Source organism: Oscarella lobularis, chromosome 8, assembly GCF_947507565.1.
Source record: "Oscarella lobularis chromosome 8, ooOscLobu1.1, whole genome shotgun sequence".
NCBI classification, from domain to species: domain Eukaryota; kingdom Metazoa; phylum Porifera; class Homoscleromorpha; order Homosclerophorida; family Oscarellidae; genus Oscarella; species Oscarella lobularis.
In genome coordinates, this window is record NC_089182.1 from 1,605,659 (window position 1) to 1,627,391 (window position 21,733).

The 21,733-nt window shown below is 44.2% G+C and overlaps 4 protein-coding genes across 22 annotated transcripts; 2 read left to right on the forward strand and 2 right to left on the reverse strand.

Moving 5' to 3' along the window:
- Positions 1-8: 8 nt before the first annotated feature.
- LOC136189770 (death-associated protein kinase 1-like) lies at positions 9-6,181 on the reverse strand. The gene is made up of 24 exons (XM_065977775.1): positions 5,765-6,181; positions 5,595-5,705; positions 5,433-5,531; positions 5,272-5,370; positions 5,113-5,223; positions 5,017-5,055; positions 4,855-4,965; positions 4,699-4,800; positions 4,511-4,636; positions 4,365-4,460; positions 4,210-4,305; positions 4,046-4,144; positions 3,896-3,991; positions 3,745-3,843; positions 3,606-3,689; positions 3,441-3,554; positions 3,322-3,384; positions 2,686-3,267; positions 2,474-2,632; positions 2,337-2,414; positions 2,150-2,278; positions 943-2,025; positions 844-894; positions 9-786 (listed from the first exon to the last, which is right to left on the reverse strand). The coding sequence occupies exons 1-24, from the start codon at positions 6,032-6,034 to the stop codon at positions 451-453; spliced, it is 4,233 nt and encodes a 1,410-aa protein (XP_065833847.1). The 5' UTR covers positions 6,035-6,181; the 3' UTR covers positions 9-450.
- Positions 6,182-8,658: 2,477 nt separating this feature from the next.
- On the forward strand, positions 8,659-12,077 carry LOC136190703 (probable beta-galactosidase 2). 4 transcript variants are annotated; one of them, XR_010670595.1, is made up of 15 exons: positions 8,659-9,220; positions 9,293-9,418; positions 9,466-9,576; positions 9,628-9,774; positions 9,827-9,905; positions 10,018-10,115; positions 10,177-10,323; positions 10,490-10,619; positions 10,678-10,773; positions 10,825-10,938; positions 11,094-11,247; positions 11,297-11,392; positions 11,451-11,578; positions 11,625-11,713; positions 11,789-11,839. XR_010670595.1 is itself a non-coding variant. In XM_065978941.1 (15 exons), the coding sequence occupies exons 1-15, from the start codon at positions 8,714-8,716 to the stop codon at positions 11,896-11,898; spliced, it is 2,133 nt and encodes a 710-aa protein (XP_065835013.1). In that variant the 5' UTR covers positions 8,659-8,713; the 3' UTR covers positions 11,899-12,077. The 4 variants fall into 4 exon arrangements, 3 of the variants coding, with proteins under 3 accessions (XP_065835013.1, XP_065835015.1, XP_065835014.1); XM_065978941.1 differs by having other exon boundaries at positions 11,297-11,423; positions 11,481-11,578; positions 11,789-12,077; XM_065978943.1 differs by having other exon boundaries at positions 11,297-11,423; positions 11,481-11,570; positions 11,789-12,077.
- A 597-nt stretch (positions 12,078-12,674) lies between these two features.
- LOC136190769 (uncharacterized) lies at positions 12,675-15,059 on the forward strand. The gene is made up of 2 exons (XM_065979027.1): positions 12,675-13,381; positions 13,557-15,059. Exons 1-2 carry the CDS (start codon positions 12,751-12,753, stop codon positions 14,888-14,890), a joined length of 1,965 nt encoding a protein of 654 aa, XP_065835099.1. The 5' UTR covers positions 12,675-12,750; the 3' UTR covers positions 14,891-15,059.
- A 203-nt stretch (positions 15,060-15,262) lies between these two features.
- Positions 15,263-21,441, reverse strand: LOC136189897 (receptor-type tyrosine-protein phosphatase alpha-like). 16 transcript variants are annotated; one of them, XM_065977932.1, is made up of 27 exons: positions 21,329-21,441; positions 20,912-21,266; positions 20,740-20,857; positions 20,628-20,687; positions 20,487-20,576; positions 19,600-20,432; positions 19,490-19,544; positions 19,214-19,429; positions 18,613-19,164; positions 18,350-18,558; positions 18,196-18,295; positions 17,954-18,135; positions 17,818-17,903; positions 17,680-17,770; positions 17,547-17,629; positions 17,460-17,496; positions 17,190-17,407; positions 16,999-17,141; positions 16,811-16,946; positions 16,634-16,759; positions 16,509-16,587; positions 16,359-16,459; positions 16,172-16,306; positions 16,009-16,113; positions 15,807-15,958; positions 15,625-15,760; positions 15,264-15,565 (listed from the first exon to the last, which is right to left on the reverse strand). In XM_065977932.1, the coding sequence occupies exons 10-27, from the start codon at positions 18,480-18,482 to the stop codon at positions 15,479-15,481; spliced, it is 2,130 nt and encodes a 709-aa protein (XP_065834004.1). In that variant the 5' UTR covers positions 18,483-18,558; positions 18,613-19,164; positions 19,214-19,429; positions 19,490-19,544; positions 19,600-20,432; positions 20,487-20,576; positions 20,628-20,687; positions 20,740-20,857; positions 20,912-21,266; positions 21,329-21,441; the 3' UTR covers positions 15,264-15,478. The 16 variants fall into 16 exon arrangements, 15 of the variants coding, with proteins under 15 accessions (XP_065834009.1, XP_065834004.1, XP_065833996.1 ...); XR_010670477.1 differs by having other exon boundaries at positions 15,263-15,565; positions 15,807-15,862; positions 15,919-15,958; positions 19,600-20,687; XM_065977924.1 differs by having other exon boundaries at positions 19,600-20,687; positions 20,912-21,060; positions 21,115-21,266.
- Between the last annotated feature and the right edge of the window lie 292 nt (positions 21,442-21,733).

Consider the following 21,733-nt stretch of genomic DNA (forward strand, 5'->3'; position numbering starts at 1 on the left):
CTGTGTCATATTCATATTCTACATACATGTATATGCATAAAGGCACCAAATTACATACATACATACATGCGATTACATGCATGCATGCATGCAGTTATTCCAGCCCGCGTGGAAAACAGTAATTGATGACCGCTCGGGAGACACGCTCAGACTGCTCCTTCCTATACCACTACCGGAAAGAGGGGCTGTCTATTGTTAATGTACAAGCACTAAAAGGCTCCTCCGTATCTTGCTTATAACATAGACATACCATCTCTCTATTTTAACCGCTTGAAAAAGCTTTATGTTGGGCAATCGTGTATTTATTTATTTATAGAATCACTTCTTTATTGAGTGAATGCTGATTTTATTCATGACCACAGTTTCTTGGCGAGTGATTTTCAACGAACGATATTGGCGCAAGTGAGCGATTTCCTTTTTAATCCATTGGATAAATTGCTTTAGCTCCGACTAACCCAAATTAGTGCATAAACTTCGTTTTCTGGCTTCCTCACACCAAATCCTTCTAGCTATTTTATCTTTCTCAATAGCTTTGAATCCCTCGAGCAATTTCCCTATTGTAGCTAGGTCACCATCGCGTTGCATCCAGCAGTCTAAAACTTCGTAGAGTTTGCTACTCGTCTTTCGGTAAGGCTTGTCCGAAAATATATTTTCCACTGCGGTTTTAGAGTAGCCCAAAATTTTCTGTCCAATTGTGACTACGTCCTCTTCACGACTTGTAATTTCATTTTTAATTACGTCGACGTGCCAATCTTTTACAACGTCGCTTGCCGACAACTCAGGCTGCTGGAAGACATACTGTATGTAGCTATTAACTAAGCAAAACTGAGCAGATTTTGGTACTTTGGAGTCTTCCCAGGAGAAAAATTCAGTGTCGGCGTCTTTATCTCCTTCCTGCTTGTACAAAATAAAGGTATACTTTACAGTGCACTGCACACGTACCTTAGACCCATTGATCACTTTTTCTCCCTTCAGAAATTGCAGGACATCTGTTTGCTTTAGAGCGTCGACAAGAACCGATACCGGAGCATGAACGTTTCTGCTCCAGTAGTTGAACAGATCTTGAAAACAGGAAAAACGGGTGGCCCCGCATATTTGTAGAGCTTTGGCACAGTCAAAAACAATTTCTGTCTTTGTATCAAGCATCTCAAATATGTTGAGTTTCACTCTTCGCGGCAATGAGATAGCCACGTGGTCATCGCAAACAACAAGCAAATCTCTAAGATACTCGGGACGTCGAGCGACCGGCGAAGAACAATCACCAACAGCAGGACGGGTTTGATCCGTTGCTTGCGCTTCTAAAACTGTGTGACGGGGATATGCGATTGGCGTTTCAGCTAAGTCTTCCATGTCTCGACGACTCAGCACTAGCAGCTCCTCGGAAACGCTCGTGCCAGGACTCCTGTCGCCCATGGCCTTTTGAACCATGCCCTTAAGCTCAAGAAGAAAATGCCAACATTCTCGCTCTGAGAGAGTCGGGCCTCGAGTTACCATGTCAATTGCTCTTCCTTGCACATTCAATTCAATAAGCCCTTGGATAAAACAGTCCGAATCTGTCTTGCACAAAACAATGCCTCCTTGCCATAAAACGCAACTTTGGCCCGGTGAAAGGGTGGTTCGCGTCTGTAAAAAGGGCAGTGTTCCCGGAGTAATGATATCGGTTTCTTCTTCGCACTGAATACGACGACCAACGTAGACTCGCATAGTCGGATCTTCTGTCCATATTTCCGCTCGACGCTTTTCTTGAATCAGAGCTGGGAACTGATAAAAATTAGGCTTGCTGGGAACAGCGTAGCAAATTTCGAGCGAACACAATATTTTAATTGCTTCTTCAACTGCGATTGGTGGCGTTCCATGTTTTCTACTGAACTCTTCTAGTGCTCCTTTTATGTCGCCAACGCTGACTATTCCATTGACAGTGCCTTGAACGTGAACAGGAAAGTCGTCTGGAGACATCACAGGTCCAATTATGCTGTAACAGAGCCAATTCGGATCGATGATTACTTGATCGTTAATTTCAATAATCTACAAAGAAATAGCATTATCCGCACCATTTAAAATGTAGAATCATAAATAGCGCGTTGCAAAATGTTCAGAGAAACTGGTTGATAAGGGCCCGTTCACAAACTTCAAACTTTAAGTTGCTTACCATTCCTAATCCGCGCAGAAATTCTAAAGTCAAACGCTGCAGCTCTTTATTCAAACCGTGATAAACTACGTGATCAATCATAGCGAGAAACAGTCCCCGACAAAGAAAATGACGGTCAAGCAGTTGCACCTGACGATATTGTTTTATTAGAGGAACATATACGGAATTAATTAAGTAAAACATAAACCTTTTCCAGATCAATCGCAAAATCATCGAGAACTTCATTTTCCTCCGCTTCAGCGTTAAGGGCAGAGTAATAATTTCTCTGGAATACCAATTACAGTATTAGTATAAATATCATAAGCTTCTCTGCAATATTCTTACTGATGTTTGGAGGTTATCAATTAGATCGAGTAGTTGCCAGGGCAGCAAGTCTGCCTTTACTATTTCCTGAATTAGATTGGAGGAACTCGACATCAATTTGCGCAACTTTGGCAGCAATTGGGTAACCACGTTTTCGACGAGAACAGGAACAGTAACGTCCTTTAACAAATCATGAGTTCATTTTGACAACAGTATCAAGTCAATTGACTAACTTTAGTGCACAAATGTTTCAGTTCTTTAATGTGCTCTCTCAGTCGACGTATTTCGTGCGAATCAGAATCGCGACAATCGAGAACAAAGATGCTCTCCGATATGCAAAACCAGCGAGAAAACTTAATTCGCAGCATGATGGCAACTTGGTAGAGTGAATCTCCATCTGTCTTGTCAGCCCGGCTGCCAATTAGAACAACCAAAGCTCTGTTGCCGTCGAAATTCAAGCTGCACTTCAGAAATGACAGCCAATAGCTGCAGGATCTATAAATAGCCAATTTCGATTTGGTTAAATCAACAACGAGAAGAAAGACGGTGGTGCGTTGAGAAACAAACAAGCTGTGCGTCTTATAAAAATTGGGCTGGCCCGCAAAGTCACAAATAACCAAATCGCCCGCGAACTCAATAGACGTGTCGTGTATGCCAATGCCAGCTGTGCCAAGAAGTTTCTCTGGTGTTTGTAAGCGTTGAAGAGATTGTATCAGCGACGTTTTGCCGTCTTTTGCGTCACCAATGGTGCACACTTTGATTTTTTTGGGAACCGTAACTCCTTTGGCATAAAGAAGAGCAAAGCGTGATTTTAACTGCAAAAGTACTCAGATCAAATAAGGTCCGATTCTGTCTACTCACGCCCTCACATACGCCTCCTTCAACAACAGTCTCAATTCTCCTCTAGTTCTTTCAAACGGCAGCCTTCCAGCCTTAAATAACAATGGAATTAATTAAGTGAGGCCAATTAATATTGCAGAGTGCTTACGCTGTCCTTATTATCACTATGAGCTCCTTTAGAGAGCAACACTTTAGCTGCGCCGACTGTAAGCGGTCCGAACTTTGCTTCATTAGAAATTAATGCGTGAAGAACTGTCTTTTTCTAAAGTAGCACACTGCATCACTGTACAAATTCGACTTGCGAATTACGTACGTTAAAATAATTTCCTCGGCTAAGGATTTCTTTTAGCACAGATAAATTATTTATCTGACAGGCTTTCATGAGCAATTCCGAATTCTGTTAAGAATGGAAAAAGTGACACTTCAATTGTATACACCACTTTGTTTCTTACCACATTTCGCCTGCCAATAGAAGCACCCTGACGAATTAGGTGAAGGGCAACCTCGTTCTTTCCGTGCATAACGGCATTCATTAGAGCTGAGTGTCCATTCTTGAATTCGAGCGCTTGAGAAGATCTAACTTTGCTCAAATGCCTTACTTACGATGTCAGTGGCGTTAAGACGACATCCGCGTTGGATGAGTTTACGCACTGTTGAAACGCTGCAATTTTTGCAAGCTGACACCATTAGGAAATCTTTCTGCAAAATAATTAATTAACTATTTAATTAAACAATAAGATCAAACTTAGTAACCTTTCCTATTACAGCATTAGCATCGATAAGGTATTCTGCAATCTCGCTAAGACCTTTTCTGCAAGCGTACGACAGTGCAGCCACTGAGGTCCCGTTTTCCTGATTCATATATATATATATATATATATATATGCTTGCAATATTCAATATTATTTAAATTTTACCTGGTGAGAACTGCTGACGTCAAAACCGATTTCTGCAAGTTTTCTGATTATACTAACGTGGCAGCGCTTGTAAGCCAACCTCCACAAAATCTTTTGCTTCAAATATTTAGTTATCTCAACAGACGCGGTTTAAAAACGAGACAGATGCTACTTACATTCAGAACCCAATGCTTAGGAACAAGAGAAAGCAAATAGTCAGCAATGGCGTCGTTGCCATGTTTGAGAGCCCAATACAGAGGCGTTTGGTTGAGCTACAACTCAATTTCGGAAAGGATACGTTAAACATGATCAAATTCCTCACCTTGTTCGCTTTACATATTAAATCGTCCCGTTCTTGTACCTGAAAGTTTGAAATAAGCTTCTTAACAGCGGTAAGAGAGACGTCCTTCTTCGCTGAGAGTAAGAGGACTAGCAATGAAGAATTATTCTAAAAGTCCAATGATAGAAGCCTAACGTAATGGCCAGTGCAAAGACAGTTAGACTTCTTACGTCGTCAACTCGATAGGCACAAACATCATCGAGTTCGAGAAGCAGACACAACGTTAAACTATACCCGCTTTCGCATGCATAATCCAATGCCGATTTGCCCAACTTCAATTGAAAATAGACAACGATTCAAACTGGACTGTGATTGCATGATTCTACCATGTTTGTAACTCGTAATTTGGCTTTGGCAGCAACAAGCTCCTGCACAATACTGTAGTTCTTTTTGGCAGAGCAGTAGGAAAGGTGATAAACTCTGCGTTGCCACATCATCTGCAAAACGTTTACTTTAATTTAATTAAGCCAATTAATAGCCTCACTCACATCAGACGCCACAAGATCTTTCAAACGCGAATTCGACATCTTCAAACAAAATTAATGAAGTTAAGAATCAATAGAAATATTTAATTATTGTGAAACCTCGAATCGAGGAATTGACTCCAGAATCGCACACGCACTCTCTACTGAATAAATGCACGCATCATGATAGAATTGAGACTGGCATGCAATAATCAACGGCGTTGATCCAAGCTAGAGCAGACACTTCAGCATCCATCAGGATGAAAAAGCGTTTCGTACATAATCTGCTTGATTGATGTCAGATTTGCGCTCTAGTAGGTAAGCAATAACATCCTTTCGATTCCACCCGCAGGCATAATGCAGTGCTGTTCGTCCATGCTAAAAACTTACCATATACGCTGCTCTTTTGAGTTGTTTTGATTTCTAACTTAATGCTATACCTCGCATTTGGCGAAGACACTGCAGCCTTTATTGACGAGATATTTAACCAGGAGCAGCCCTCCCGCTTGAGCAGCCAACATCAAAGGCGTTCTTTTAAGCTATTAGAGAAAATAGATAAATAGGTACCTGCAGTATGTATAGAAAAGCGCCAGCTTTCTAACATAATCTAAAGCATCCAATTGAGCTCCGAACTCGTACAACAGTTCAACCATTTCCAAGCCACCGTCCGCCTCATTGCACGCAACGTGAATAGGTTTCGGCGACGTAGGCAACTAGTGAAACAGAAACTGAGTTTCGAAACCGAAAAATTGCTAGACAATCTATACAGCACCCATCCGCATCCTTCATTGACGAGCTCCAGCTCGTCCGATTTGTATGCATTCTGGAGGAATTGGGCAAGTCCCCGAACATCGGATCTCTGTATAAAGTCGCAAAGAGCTCTGCCGTCACTAAGTGCTCCGCATTGGAGTTTCGCCTCATCAAAGTCGCTGTCGCAAGAGAGACCACTCCTTCCTCTTTCGTCATCTTCGTCCGAGTCGAAGAGAGAAGTACAATTTGTCTGAAAGCTCAAAAGACTTTCAACGTCTGGCGAGGAAGCCATTCCCCAACTGGACTACTCCGCATGCGCTAAATGCGGGTCGCGGGCACTCCTCCTTTGTCTAAATGTCGCGGCCATCGCGATATCGAAGGGCTCCTCTCCTTGAGTAGGCTAGTCAGATCGCTATCTAGATGTTCACGCGAGGTATGGGCGGCTACATCCCTAGCATAAGCACATTTCATCGGCCATAGGCCATCTCCTCTACAGGTCTCCTCAGGGTCTCCTCAGGAAGCAGGACTAACTTTCACTGAGCATGCTCGCCGCGAGTGAGGTAACAATAGGCATTAGCCAATGAGAATTCAAAGACGCGTTCTTCGAAATGTTTTGGGCTCTGATAAGGTCTAGGGGACTAGATCAGATGTAAATGCCACGTTAACTTGCAAGAAAAAGCATAAACTTTCATTTGAGCCTGGGGCTCTTTTTTGTTACATCGCAGATTAGCAGATAATCGGCCTGAAAGACTGAAACCCGACTGTAGCGGCAGAACAAACCCTTCTAACTTCGCGAATAATCACTGAAATCTCGCGTACGTTTGTAGCGAAGCTTACTATTTGCCGCTCATTTGATTTCGGGCGACAAATCAGAAAAATAGGCCAGGGATTCCATTTTGACGCGTTTTCTTTCTCCGCACCTGACGCCAAAAGTCCGCTGCCTATGGCCGCGAGTCCCGCTCAGTTATGATCAGCCTTGACGTACCGTACCGTGGGCGTATAGAGAGTGAGCTCGCTTTGCTTACTTAGACACAAGATAAGGAATCAAGATTATCACAGTCGTGGGCCCGTGCAGCCCGACTGCGCTTGTGAGCTCCTCCGCTATTCGTCCACTGTAGGGTACTTCAATACTGATCATAACTAAGCGAGACTCGCTGCAAAAGGCAGCGAACTTTTGGCGTCAGGTGCGAAGAACGAAAACGCGCCAAAATGGAATCCCTGGCCTATTTTTCTGATTTGTCGCCCGAAATCAAATGAGCGGCAAATAGTAAGCTTCGCTGCAAACGTACGCGAGATTTCAGTGATTATTCGCGAAGTTAGAAGGGTTTGTTCTGCCGCTACAGTCGGGTTTCAGTCTTTCAGTCCAATTATCTGCTAATCTGCGATGTAACAAAAAAGAGCCCCAGGCTCAAATGAAAGTTTATGCTTTTTCTTGCAAGTTAACGTGGCATTTACATCTGATCTAGTCCCCTAGACCTTATCAGAGCCCAAAACATTTCGAAGAACGCGTCTTTGAATTCTCATTGGCTAATGCCTATTGTTACCTCACTCGCGGCGAGCATGCTCAGTGAAAGTTAGTCCTGCCTCCTCAGGGGGAGGCAGGGAGGCAGGGGGGAGCTGCAGGGGGGGTTTGCACTAAAGTGCGCTAGGAACACGCCCCTACCTGAAATCTTCGTTTTTTCTCTTGAAACACACTATTGTAGCGGTTGATAGGAGCATAACTTAGCACAAACAGCGCACTGGCCAATTTTCGCATTTCTTTGTTGTGGCATTTCGCTGCACGGGCTTCTGACCTAATCGGCTCCTGCAGCCCGTTTTTTTCTACCAGGTCGCTGCTTTTTTTTGCTGCTGCAGTTTCTTCAATGTTCTAGTAAGAAGTCTCGTTATTGATTTAAGCCATGCAAGATCTGATTCTGAAGATGTAGACAAGGACTCGAAAATGGGAGGTGGCTATACAGTTCTGTGCAAAGAATCAAACATGATCGATTGTATTCAGTTGACTAGGACACTGATTAGTTGATTTCTGAAGGCAGTATAATAGCCATTCAGTGAGTGGAAGACCCGACGGCGCAATTGCATGGCGTCTACTGGGGATGCTATATGTGGCTTATGATAGCTTCTATATTAGAGTACCCATGTTCTTCTCTTCACAATAATTTAATCTGTAACAAGAAAACTGACCTCTTACAACTTTTAGAAAAGGACTTTAGGCTGACGACGCTATAATTTTCAAAGTAGAAACAAATTATCATCTGCAGGCACTTCTAAGAGAAGGACGTACTCTAATATTGCAGCTTCTGTAAACTATCAATTGGGAAGAGACGCCGTGATCGATTGTAACCAAGTTGAAGGTATTCATTATGGCCGCATACCTCAAGGCTTCCGGTTCGTTTATTAGGCTAGTATAGGGCATCTGTGCCGCTGGACATGCAGCACAGAAAAGCCAGGCATTCCTTAGTTAATTTCTTCATAAATATCGGTCAGTCAAAACGGTCATTGTGACCGATGATGTGGATTTTATAGATAATTGCCCGATATTACCCGAAGACGAAGCGCAAGAGAATAAATCAGTTATGGTGGAGAGAGGCAGGACATTGAAGAAGCCTTCGTGCAAAAAAGTGAGGCTGTTAAGTGTCTCAGAGACCGAAGCCAGGCGGACTAAAAGCGCGTTGGCTATCTTCTCAGGGATTCGGTCTACGGCGAATACACTATTGCAGCTATAAGGCATGCTAAAGAGAAGCTCGAATCACTAATGAAACCTTTCGTAAAAGTTCTGAGAGCAGAATAAAACCCTTTTCAAAAAAGGGCGTGTTCCTAGCGCACTTTAGTGCAAAACCCCCCCTGGGGGGGGGGCCCCTGGGGGGAGGGGGTCATCGCGCTCACGCGCGCTAAACAGTGACGTTGGTGCGCCGAGGGTGCGCCAGTGCGGCCTGAGTAGGTAGTGAGGAGTCTCTGCAACACTGACAGCAATATGCATTCGTTTGTGCTGGCTCTGTGTCTTCTTACATTCTGTTACGGCTACGACGTCACTTACGACAGCAGAAGCATTGCCGTGAACGGCAGTCGGGTGCTGCTTACTTCGGGGGCTATTCACTACCCTCGAAGTACCCCGGCAATGTGGCCCGATCTTTTAGCCAAGGCGAAAGCGAACGGTCTCAATACGATACAGACGTACGTCTTTTGGAATCTGCACGAACCGCTTCAAGGCGAATACGATTTCTCCGACCGTAAGAACTTGAGCTACTTTCTCCAGTTGGCACATGATAATGGATTCTATTTAACGCTGCGGATTGGACCGTTTGTGCAAGCTGAGTGCGATTTCGGTGGTATACCCGTTTGGCTCAATTGGATACCGGACATTGAATTTCGAGTCTACAACCAACCTTGGATGGCAGCAATGACTCAGTGGATGAAGTATATAGTTGCTTATATAGAGCCTTATTTAGCTAAAAACGGAGGCCCTATTATATTAACTCAGGTACACATATCATGCATGATCTACAATCCGTGATTGAACTTCTGATTAATTAATTAATATCTTACGGTTTAGATTGAGAATGAATATCATATTGGTGACATGAAATATGTGGCTTGGTGTGGGCAGCTTGCCGATTCGTTGCATACAGGAACGCCGTGGGTTATGTGCAACGGAGCGAGTGCTAACAACACGATAAATGCACGTCTTTGTTTTATATTTCTCCGTTTATTCTTTTTCTTTGCTAGACTTGTAATAGCTGCGATTGCAGTGAGTATGCAGATAGTCACTCAAAAATGCATCCACATCAGCCTCTCATGTGGACAGAACTTTGGCAAAGACATGAAAATTGGGGAAACGTATGAGTTATTTATTTCTGTTGACAGGCATGCTTATTGTTTCATATGCAGGCCCAATTTGAGCGCGATCCTCGAGACGTTGCATTTGTGGTTGCAAACTGGATTGGGAAGGGTGGCTCACACTTTAACTACTACATGTGGCACGGTGGAAACAACTACGAGAGATTTGCTGCGGGAGGAATCACGCAATTTTATCAGGTGAGCGAACTGTGATCTCGGTTTCTGCACGCTCGAATAAGACCTTTGATAGGACAATGCTGTACTACACAGCGACGGAACAACAAACGAACCGAAGTATACTCACCTGGGAACTCTCCATCATTTGCTTGGTAGGTTTCGAGCGCCTGTATGGGTTCCTCCGGGGATCACTGTCTCTCCCCCACACTGCATGAAAATGAGTTTTGTAGATTTTTCAAGCTTGAGGCTGACTCTATTTTTTAGGAGAGCACGCTGACATATTGCTTCACGGAAGCTCGTCAGTTGTTCCTGTGCCGTTCTGGAACATTAGCTCTCATCAGTGGGAGAAGGGGTCTGAGCAAGTGAGGGCTTACACTGCGAGTCATAGTCCACCAGTATCTAGATACTGTCACGTTGTGACAGGTGGCCTATCAGTATAAACTGAAAGGCCAGTCGTTATCGTTTTTGGTGAACAGTGCAGAGAGTCCTTCTGTTGTCAGCGTTTTGTATGAAAAGAAGAACTTCAGCTTGAGCAATCATTCTGTGATCATTTTGGATTCCTCTTTGATGGTGATTGATGGCAGTACTGAGTAGTGAAGCATCCTTGATTATTTCTTATTATCATTCGATTTTCTAAGTAGCTGTAGATCCGACCCAGCTAATTAGCGTCTTTGGGTCAAATAATCAAGGATGCCTTGATCATAGCTAGTAACATCTTATGAAATTTTTATCTCAGGTTCTGTACAATACTAATGAATTGCCCGTAATTGGGTCGTCTCAATCGTATCACAAACTTCATGACGAGCCGCTTCAGTGGACGGCTTGGCATGACACGTGCAACTCATCAACGTGTCATTTACTGAAAGGTATCAGAAGTACGGTCTTGATCTCTTGCATGTGTTCAATGTCCACACATTGTCTTAGAGATTGAATCCACGCAGCCTTTGGAACAGATAAAGATAACAAGGGATCAGACAGAATACTTGTGGTATCGAACCAACGTAACTGTTGACAAAACAGGTGTATGAAGTTTACCATTCTTTTATACTTTTCAACTCTTTGACACGTTAGGAGAAATAAGCCTTTCCATTGGAACAATCAGTTCAAGTCTCATCCTCGTCTATCTCAACGGAAAAATGCAGGGTCATTTTATGGATGTCAGTCCAGCATACGGCAAACGATCTGGTCAGTCGACTAGCAGAACTATAGATAGGAGAAGGCCTGCTCGGTAAAATTCGGCGCACGCGATATCGACTGGGACGTTTGAACACTAGCCGTGGAGGGACCTTGAAGCAATGAATTAAACTTTAGCAATGACTGATTACTGTCTTACCAATTAGCTTCACTTACCGTGGATGTGCTTTCGAAGGGCACGCATCTACTTGAAGTCCTATCTGTTTCGTTGGGAATTCAAGCCCACGTAACAAACAATCAGTTCGCCATAAAGGGCATTACCGGCGGTATTCTACTGGACAAAATGAACATTACGGAAAGGTACAATTATCGCTGACAAGGAGAACTTTGATGTAAGCGCTCAGTTTAGCCACTGGATACACCGGCCTTTTTTGCTCGGTGAAGAACTCAAAATCTTTGATGCTGCCGGCGTGGGAAGCGTCACTTGGGAAGAGAATACTGGAGAGTACGTTGGAAAAGCGTTGACGTGGTTTAAGGTTACTCAAAAACGTTTACTCTCAAAGGTTGTTGTCTAAGCTGGCTCACCTTTGTAGGCAAGTTTTATTGCACACTCATCAAAAGGAGCCGTCTTTGTCAACGCGAGTGGTCTCAGTCAAGGTCACATTTACGTCAACGGTCATGATGTAGGAAGGTAGTGGCTAATCCGTACTCGTCTTCCTTCAAACTTTTTTCTATAGGTATTTGCTAATTGGAGGGAATTGCACCAATCAACGTTGCAATGTGCACTACCTTGAAGACGCGTGCGGAAAACCTACTCAGTCTTTGTGTAAGTTAAGCAATTAGTGAGGTGATTAATTAATTGATTACTAATGCTACGCGAAATTCTTTTGTTTTTTGGCAGATCATGTTCCCCCCGATTGGCTGCATGATACAAAGGAGAACCTTTTAGTTATTTGTGAGGTCCTAGGCGCTTACATGCTGGATCATGTGAGCATCGTTCAAAAGCAATAGTGAAAAATGCAGTAAGTCATATTCCGTACGATTTGCTAATTTTCGTTTGTCATGTCTCATATTCGTATTTTGTTGTATGGGTATGTCTTACTTTGTATCAGTTGCTTTTGTCTCGAACTGCGCACTTGTTTTAGTATTTTGAGCACGATATCATAAGAATACTATCGAGAAACAAACTAGACCATACACGTGAAATAAAAAGTTACCCTGCTTTACCTGGGCTTACGAATACAAATACTGAAAAAACAGCAAAGATACCAAGCTATAAAAGAAGCTGTGCATATATATATGATTGATACGGGACCCTAGGGGCGGGGCGGGCGGGGCAGAGCTGAACGCGGTCGCTATATTTTTTTTCAGCGCCATTGTACGGGCTCAATCCAATATTCACGGCATCATGTCAAGAATTTTCAAATATTAACCCAATGACAGTTGACACTTGGCATATGCGCCAATTCTTGAAGGACTACAGCCATGACTTGGCCGACTCCGAAGACGATTTTGATTTTTGCCGCCACGTTATTCACTACTACTAACTAGTAGTCTATCTTTGGACGTTTCTCTGCAAGACCTAGAGGTAGACAAGCAATGATTGGAGAGCCGCTCGCCACGCAGATGCCAGTGGGAATTTGTAAGGAGAAAGGAATGAACTGTACATGATGCACATTCTTCATGCACCGGATGAACGACGTGAACCAGCCGGTACAGTATCTACTTCCAGATATCAATGAATTGATGTCTCTTTGTGTAGTAGATCTCCCGTGCTATACCATACTCCCGGGAGTCCAGTTCTGGCTTCGCACTAAAACGGTACCCAGCCGCTATAGTGCAAAGGAGGGCTCAGGAGGCATCATGGAACAAAGCCGAAAGCGATGGCTGGGCTGGTCACTTGTCGCCCTCCTCATAATCGGAATGGTGACGCTGCACGTGCTTTTCGAAATCAACCGCTTCAGCGGCGAATGCAAGCATTTTCGCGATTCTTCCGGAGGCTTCGTAAAGAACGAAAACGGAGAAACCGTGTACAAATGCAACGCGGGAACAGAAGACGACATAGCTAGCCATAACAATGATACCCCACGCGATGACGACTACGAGGCTTTACCGATCGGGAGACAAAGCGGGCCTATCGGTGGTGTCGACCGAAGTCTCGGCGTCTGGGTTGTCTCCGCTGTGTTCTATCTCATCGTTTCGTCGCTGAGCTTCGTTCTTCTTGGCTGTCGTTGTTGTGGGCGCCGGCGCTGCGGGGCCTCATCCGACGATCCGCTCCAGCTCCGGAATAGCGTCCTCCGGCACCAAGCAGTTGCCGAAGCAGACATTAAACAGCACTCGAAAGAACTTTTCCGAATCGTTATGATCATTTATTTGTGCACTGTTCTCGCCGTCGCATACAAATTGCTTGCAATATGGATGGGAATTCAGTGCGGCGGAAACGCGGCACACGTCCTCTACTCGCTTCTCGGAGGGACGACGTATGTCGCGCAAAGTAAGTGCATATAGTGTTCTGGGAGTCTGGGCTAGAGCAAACCAGGAAAATGAAAGTACACAGTAGATAGCTACTGTAGGGGCGGTCCCGCCGATGGGCGGGTCTCGTACTACACTGCATATACCTATGGTTGTACAGTACACTGTACTTGTAGCAGTAATTTTCTCTCGCTTAGGCATGCAGCTCATGTACGAGATTCGCAGTAATCAACGTCGAGGTGAATGGCTCAGAGCAGTGTTTCTCTTTCTCAGCGTTTACAACTTGGTTTCGTGGAGTATTGCCATAACGAACACGGCTTGTCTGAAGGAACAAGAAATGGCGTACATATTGGGCAGAGCCGTCTGGAAAATGTTTCGACCCATTTTTCGTTCAATGCTTATTTTCTTGCGAATTTTCTCGGCGTCCGTCTACTTTCATCTATTCATGCATTCGGGCGAGACGAGCAAGCACGAGGACTCAAGCGAGCAAAAAGAGGAGCAATCCGACATCAATCTAGAAACAATGGGGATCATATTGGGTGACTCCATGGCAACGAAAGGCGCAGAACTCGACGAAAATAGCAAAACGACCGTCGCAATCTACAAGCAAAGTGTTCACTGCGTGCGCCGATCAAATTCAATATTTTACTACCGCCGCTTGATAATGGCTGATCAGCGCCGGTGCCTCACCTTGATCATGTCATTCTCACTTTTATTTCTCGTGCTTGTATTCATCTTTCCTGTGTGGTACGGATTTATGGTGGCCAAAGAGTCAAGGAAACAGCATGGCAATATTAGCCAACACGGCACTTACCGTTTCGTGCACACCTTAGAACCCGTTCCGAATATTGTCATGAATGCAGTCGCAGCCATATTTTCAATTGCATTTCTTATTGAACTTCTGCCTAACTTTGGCACTCTTTTGGAACATTTCAAGAACCAGAAATGGTGTCGAAAACTCGTCAACGACGCAGAAGCCATTGCTCTGTCAATTTTTGCTGTCGGCGCGTTCGTCTACCTTCTGATGTCTTCAATTATATATACGCAGATGCTCGATGACAAGTGGTCTCTTGCACTTGTGTGGATTTCCAACGCTTTCGCTGCCTTTAGCGTCTGCTCCCAACTGATTTTGATTCTCACGTGCAAGATACTTCGCTGGCACAAGAAGCTTTCTCTCAAACATGGAATCCATTACTATGACAGTCATCACAAGCGTCGTATGCGGGTAGTTTTCTTTATGTCAATCTTGGTCCTGGTTTCGTTTGGTCTCATTGTTCAGGCCATACTCGAAGAGGAATTCAATGACTCTGTGCATCGATCCGATCTTCTTCATGGTTTCATACCGTTATTGGTTGACTATCGCGTTCATATCACCATATTGACATTTGCTCTGATGTATGATTTGTATGGAAAGGACAGGGTGACCGAATGTCTGCTGAAAGAAGAGGTTGAAAGTTCTGGCGAGCCCCCCAGCTCGCCTGTACACAAGAACGGCAAAGAAGCAACCGTAGAAAAAGAGAAAAGCAAATGATTGATGTTATCAGATGGCCCGGACCTGTCTTGCTTTATGTGTACCTTGCAATCTGTCTTGTTTCACTTCGTGCTTTGCTTGAGCATAGATACTGCACTGCATGGATGTCCTGTAACCGAGATGTGTAGTTCAAAACGAAGAAGGCAAGCTGGGTGTCGTTCACACAAAGCGAGGCGGCGAATAGGCAGCAGCGAGAACAGCGAGAGAAGGGGATGGGCACGCCCGCTGGCGGGTTCTCTATACAGATGGGATCAGTCCCGGGAAGTCAGATCAAATCTTTACCGTCTCCGGCACACTTGAAAGTTGAAGCATCAGTTGCCTAGGCGATAAACGCAATGTCTCTAACAGGTCTCTAACAGGTTCTCAGCTATTGTTTCAACAGCTTCCCAATCCTCAGGGTTCTAACGCTTAACTCAAATGTTGTCTACACAAAAGGCGACTTATTGAGTAAATACAAAAGCATCGTTCTCTAATACTGTACAACTGATTAGAAGCCATTTTTGGCAGCTGTCACTACGTCATACATGACGGCTTTTAGAAGGTAACAAAAGTGCAGACGACAGCCAGCTAGCTAGCTAGCAGTCAAACTTACAACCCAATCTTTTGCACGTTGACGTATATCTCCTTCAAGCGCATATAGCTTACCACAACCAACCAGACCGACTGGTAGTATTTCTAAAAAACAAAAGTGAAATTGTTCCTTATTATATATACCTAGGTATGCGTCGGCAAACCAGCGTTAAAATTATTCCTGGTCTTTGACTTCTCACGAGTTTGGCAGCGTGAAGTATATTCATGACTCTTTCATAGTCCACTTGATGACATGCATTCCAAGCGGCGCACAAACCTCCAGAACGCCCAATGCCAGTGCTAAAAGCACTGTCAGCCTAATATCGAATTGAAAGAGAGTGTACACCTGCAGTGAATGACGATGGAAGGACTGCCGTTTTGCTGCTGCCAAACATCCGCTTCCTGCATTAAACGCACAAGATTCTGAGGCTCGCGTGGGACGTCGTCATCAGGCCAACCAAAAAAGTGAAAGAGTCTGACGTCCCGAGAAATAGGGCCCTAAAAGCACTACGTTTAGCTGGGTGAATTGTATTTTCTTAGCTAAATACTTTGGTGACTTTCACAATTGTTGCACTGTAGCCTGGCATAGAAGATAAAGATTGAAAGGTAATCACATGAAGACCATGAGTGACACTGCCTGCCTCTGCCCAGTACTAAAAAGTAGAACTTCATAAAAAACAGACACCTTTAATTAATTAAACTGCGTTGTACTGGTTTGTATTCATATTGCTGAGTTAGATTGACAACTGTGACGACATTCTCCTGAAAAATCATTTTCCAAAAGTCTGCCACTGCGCCCTTCATAGGATATTGAGTAACTATAAAGCCTTTGCGTTTGTAGTAGCTCTGAACGAAGAAAAAATTCAGCCTTTAGAAAAGAGCGTTTGATCTAAATTACGTCAACGTAGCTAGCATTGACATAGTCAACCCCTGTCCCCATTGTGTGTGCTAAATCACCAGCTTCACCACGGCAACGTAAGACAAATCTACTGGCATCAGCTGCAAGAAAGAATAAAAGCCGTCCTCGCACAAAAAACGTTAACATTACGTGGGGTTAAAACAAGGTTGTAAAGAGGAGCTGCTAAGCACTCTGTCCTATCCAATTTTGGGCAAACATCTTCTAGCAACTAAAAAATCTGCTAGAGTTCAACAGACTTGAGACAAAGATCTTACCCTAAACTGCTCTGTTACGCCGTCTGGAATGCACTTTGAAAATATGTTGATTTTTGAAACATGTACTTCAGTTTGGCGGCACTTGATGTAGTCAAGTATCGCGGTATATACAAACGCGTACTGCTTCTAAGTGCCTTGGCTTTAATAAAACGAAAAACAAATACATTTTGGTCGTACCACTGTCTGCACCATTTCCATTCTCTTCGTTCTCATCTCCCCAATTAGGCCGCGGACATCAAGACTCTTCTCTGCGTCAACTCTGCTGATCATGTTCAGTATGGCCAAAAACGTTCCTGTACGACCAACGCCATCACTAAACGTAATTTAGTCATTAATAAAAAGATGAGAAGCTATTACAGTCGTACCTGCAGTGAACAATCATTCTATCCGAGCTAGAGTCTCTTCGTATTTGATACATCATTCCGAGTAAGCTGCACAAATGCTCGGGATTTTCCTGATCAGGCCACGATGTAAAGTGAAAGTGCTTTATAGTACGCTTCTGTTTCTTCTTATGCAATATTTAAGACATTTGAACTTCAAATTACGGCAAACTCACCAAGAACAACTCTATCTTTCTCACGGTGTAGTTGGCAAGCCTCTGGATTTCAACAACTTTCACGCAAAGGCCGTCGTACACTTGAGCTCTTTCATCGTTCCAATATTGCTCACATTGCGTTCTTCCGTTTTCAATAAAATGGCAAAGCATGACTATATTTGTCGCAGACTCCGCCCAAACCATTCGCCACATGTCGGAGCACGTTTCCGTTAGTGGGCCTACAACGAAGCCTTCAAGTCAAATTTAGTCTCCTAACAGCATAGTATGTACCTTGGCAGGCTACGTATCCCTTTGGCTTTCGAAATGCCTGAGCAGAAAACAAATGAAGTATGGGATAAAACTGCCGTGTAGACCTACGTCAACGTAGGAAGCGTTTATATAGTCCGACAACACAGCAGACATTCCATGTACGTTGCTTAGAGTCACTCTATTGTCATCATCTGCAAACAAAAATCAACCTTCTCGTGTGCAGGACTGTTTGCTGAGATACACGGAACGACGCTTTTGTAGCGATTCTTGTGCGCGTTTTCCTTAGCCTTTCCTAACGACACTGATTTTGATTCTCCAACAGAACCCATCGACTAAAAACCGGTAAGCGCGTGAGAAAAAGACTTTTTATTTATATTACCTGAAATTCATCAAAGAGTTTAATGCCGTCGTTTTCTAGGAGATTTGCAACATGTCGGGCAAAGTTCGGCAGTTTCACGGCAGTGACTAACAAAATAAATTCCATTACCAAGAACCAATATGTCAAGTTAGACGACTTTTTGCATATTCCGTCAAGCGTTCAGCAGTGCTTTCTGCATCTTGCACTCTACATGTATTCGACGAAAGCCGATCAGCAGCTCTGTCTTCCCCCGCAACATTCTTCAAAGCCGACTCGTTTTCGCCTCTTAAAGCCATCTCATCAGCACTGCTTGAGTCTAAAAACTGTGAATTTTTTTGTCTGACAGGAAAGGAGGTGGCATATGATGATAACGTTTGATTTAATAATCTACTAATGTACCTTTTCTTCAGAATAATTAGTACAAAAATCAGAATAAGTAGACACAAAACAGCTGCACTAGTGCCGATACTATAGCTGAAAATACTGGTTTCGCTACTTTCTGCATAAAATAAATAAAAAGATAACTACAGCTACGTTGCAGAGGTACAAATACCTGGGGTCGATGCAGCAGTCGTACACTGTTTTGAAGCTGAACAGTTTCCAGAATGTGATTCTCTGTATGAATAAGAAAAAATCCTATTGACTTCTGCAAAAAGAAGTAACCTTATTTTGAGAGATGCTGGCATTGAAGAAGAAACACTAGAGCCAAGCGACCCCGCTGTCAACTTTATTGAAGGTGACGAGAGAGTCGAATGTGAATTTCTGAAAAAAGAGAATTTCTAATTATACACTGCTGCTAAGCCACAAAAAAGTAACCTTAACGTGGGAGATGTTGGCAGTGAAGAAGTAGAGCCTAGCGCCCCCACGGTTGCTTCTATTGAAGTTGATGAGGGAGTGGGAGCGACTGCTTCAGTTACTGAACTGCTGCTTTGCCGTAGATACGTACTTCACATAGCTTGAGCAGTACCGCTAATCCTGATCCGAGCTGTCTCCACTGAACTTCCAAATGCTTCACTGATTTCATTTGACAAGTGAAGTTTACAGTCTTATAGCAAGTACCCAAATTATCGCTGCAAACTGTCGTCGGAGTTGCCTGGGTACAACGTTTACCGGAGATTGATGAGCACGGTGAAGCAGAGCAGGAAAAGTGACCAAGACTATAGAAGTAGCCACTAACAGAAACTGTTTTCACAGTGGAGCAGCTCTTCAGAGAAACGCCTAGCTCAATAGTCGAAGAAGCGTCGGAAGTTGGCCCTTGATGACACGTTTGATCACTTTCATCAGTAACAGTCGTTTCGTTCACGTTAGCTTTCGTTCGCTTGTTCTTCGTCATTTGCATGAATGACGTAGATGCAAGGTTCCCCGCTTCTGAAACAGTGTATAAAGAGAAGCTACGGCATACAGTACTTATACTCACCGGACTGAACCAAACAAACATAAAGAGCAAAAATAGGAAGGGTAAAGCCAAGCATTTCAGATACAAAAGCCTATCTGGACGGCAAAACACTACACTAAGCAATAACTTAGCCCTAAATAAGGGCAAGACGGCTAACTTGTGCAACGAGAGGAGGATCAAGATTGACGCACTTAAAGTTTCTGTAGTCTAGCCACGCCACTAGTTGACTACGTCGACCTAGTTCACTCTGAATGACTGCAAGCAAAGGCAAGGTAAAATAAAGGACGATTTCCTCACCCTCCGGATTCTAAGAACCACACGGCTATTCTTTATAATTTCCGAATCCCAAGGTCTGCATATGATAAAGCATCGCTTGCCCGAGAGAACTTTCTAAACTCCGGACCTACCTATAAACTTGATCCTCAAACGCCTTGAAGCGCCTTGTAATCTGCCGGAGTCAACGTGACCGTAGAGATTTAGGACTCGGAAAAAGGAATTGCCGGAATAGGTCGACACCCCCTTCAAAACGATCAAAGTCGCCGTCTTGCCGTTGGAAGAGAGAGACGTTTAATCATCGACTTCGTCACTTTGAATTCTTCTCAGGGATTTCCGTCGCCAGTGCACGACATCAAAAAACTGAATTTCCCGAACCTTGACGGACCAAGTACGGCGGTGAAATCGATTGCCTTTTCAACAACGCCGGCATCCAATACCCGTTCGCGCCGACCAAAAATACCCCTTCTTCAAATCGTCAAGGCGAGTCTCTCGCTGGTCTCGTAGGTCCGGCGAGTATGGTCGCCTATGCGAGCTCGAAACACGCCGTCGTCGGCATCGATGGACGATTGGCTTAGTTTTGTATATTTTGAACGAAGGACGATTGTCTTCGCTTTCTATATAGAGAACGAAGGACGATTGGCTTAATTTTCTATATAGAGAACGATGGACGATTGGCAAAATCAGCCGCAAAAGATTTCGCTCCAAGTCTTTTAGCTCTCCTTCCCATTCGCAGTCCTGGTCTTTGTTTGAGCAGAGCGACGAGGAGCGCGCTTAGCGACGACGCCTCTTTCACCACTATCGACGGAGGTAGATTCACCCAACTCTGTAGTCTTACCGCGACGAGGGCTTGTCGGTTGGTTTGGCGGCGTAAAGTGTATGCCAGAGAATTTGACGACCTGATCGAGCCCGCCCACTTCGTTCGTCAATAGAGGCAACTTCGTCACATGAAGATCTTCGTACAAGTCTTTCATTTTTATGTAAAGATCAAGAGGCAGTCAAGTGTTTTGGGGATCTTTACCAAGTACTTCGCTTGAACTCGATCGTCTTCGCGCCTCGCAGACGTCGCAATTGGGAGAGCTCGCTGAAAGAGTCTGTGAGCATGTCCTGCCTACGATTTGCCTTCAAGGGAAATATGATGTTGTGCGTGTCGATTTTGTACTTGGCTAGTTGACAGGGAAAAGAGTTCGGCTATGCAAACGCATACAAAAGTCGTCTGGCTCTAAAGAAACAGAAGAAGTCACATCACACGTCAATGACTCATTGAGGTATACTGTATAGTATATTTATTTCGTCGCTGAATTGTTCGTTGATTTGCTTGATGACGGCAAGCAGCTCGTCAAACTTCTTCGTTAATGAGTCGCTAAACATTTCGCCCAAGAAACTACCGAGCTATATGCACACGTGCATAAATTAATTACCGTAGATTAACTGAAAAGTTTGCACCTGTCCAAAAACGCTGCTGATGTTCGATTTCAAATTCATCATTTTATCGGCGTCTTTTCAATGATCGAAGGAAAGGAGAGAAGTCGAAGGTGCGTGCGATAGGGGCGGTGTCAAAAATGACGACAAAGAAATCCATACTTTGAACTAGCCTACAGCAAAATTGCCCACGACGCGGCAGAGACACCTCTCGCTCGCGCACTTACGGTAATACCGCATGACTTCAGCAAAGCTCATAGCCTCGTCAATCCTACTGTCTAGTAGGACTCGGAAAAGTGCCTATGACTTCGTGATGATAAGCCTCTTTTCCGTGAAAGGAAGAGATGGAGACTCTAACGGTCAAAGAGCGCGAGAACTTCTGCTGAAACGCGTCTGAGACGTTGTGAGCCGGAAAGATTCGTACTGTACAGTATGTCTCACGTGCACAATGTCTTGCCTACGCCTCCTTCCCGCCAACAAAATTGAGCGAGCTCTGCTCTATTACGTTTCGCAGAGAACCTTCTACAAAACTTCGTAGCTTCGTTCGCCGTCTAGCGCGCTTTAGCTCGTGCGACTGTAGCTGCTGCGGCAGAGATTTAATTTAATTTAATTTAATTTATTCTCTGGCTGCGGCTGGCGGCTGCTGCTTCTGCCGGCCCGCTGCTGCCAGGGAGTACTCTTTTATATCCCCTGCTGCTGCCATGACGAGGGCAGGGATTTATCTCCCGGCTAGGGACCGAGACATGTGATTCCACGCTTCTCGTCTTCATTTCAAGACGGCGCCGGCGAGGATAGTCACTGATTTGAGATCGTAGTAGATAGAGAGAAGGAGAAATGCGCCGAAAA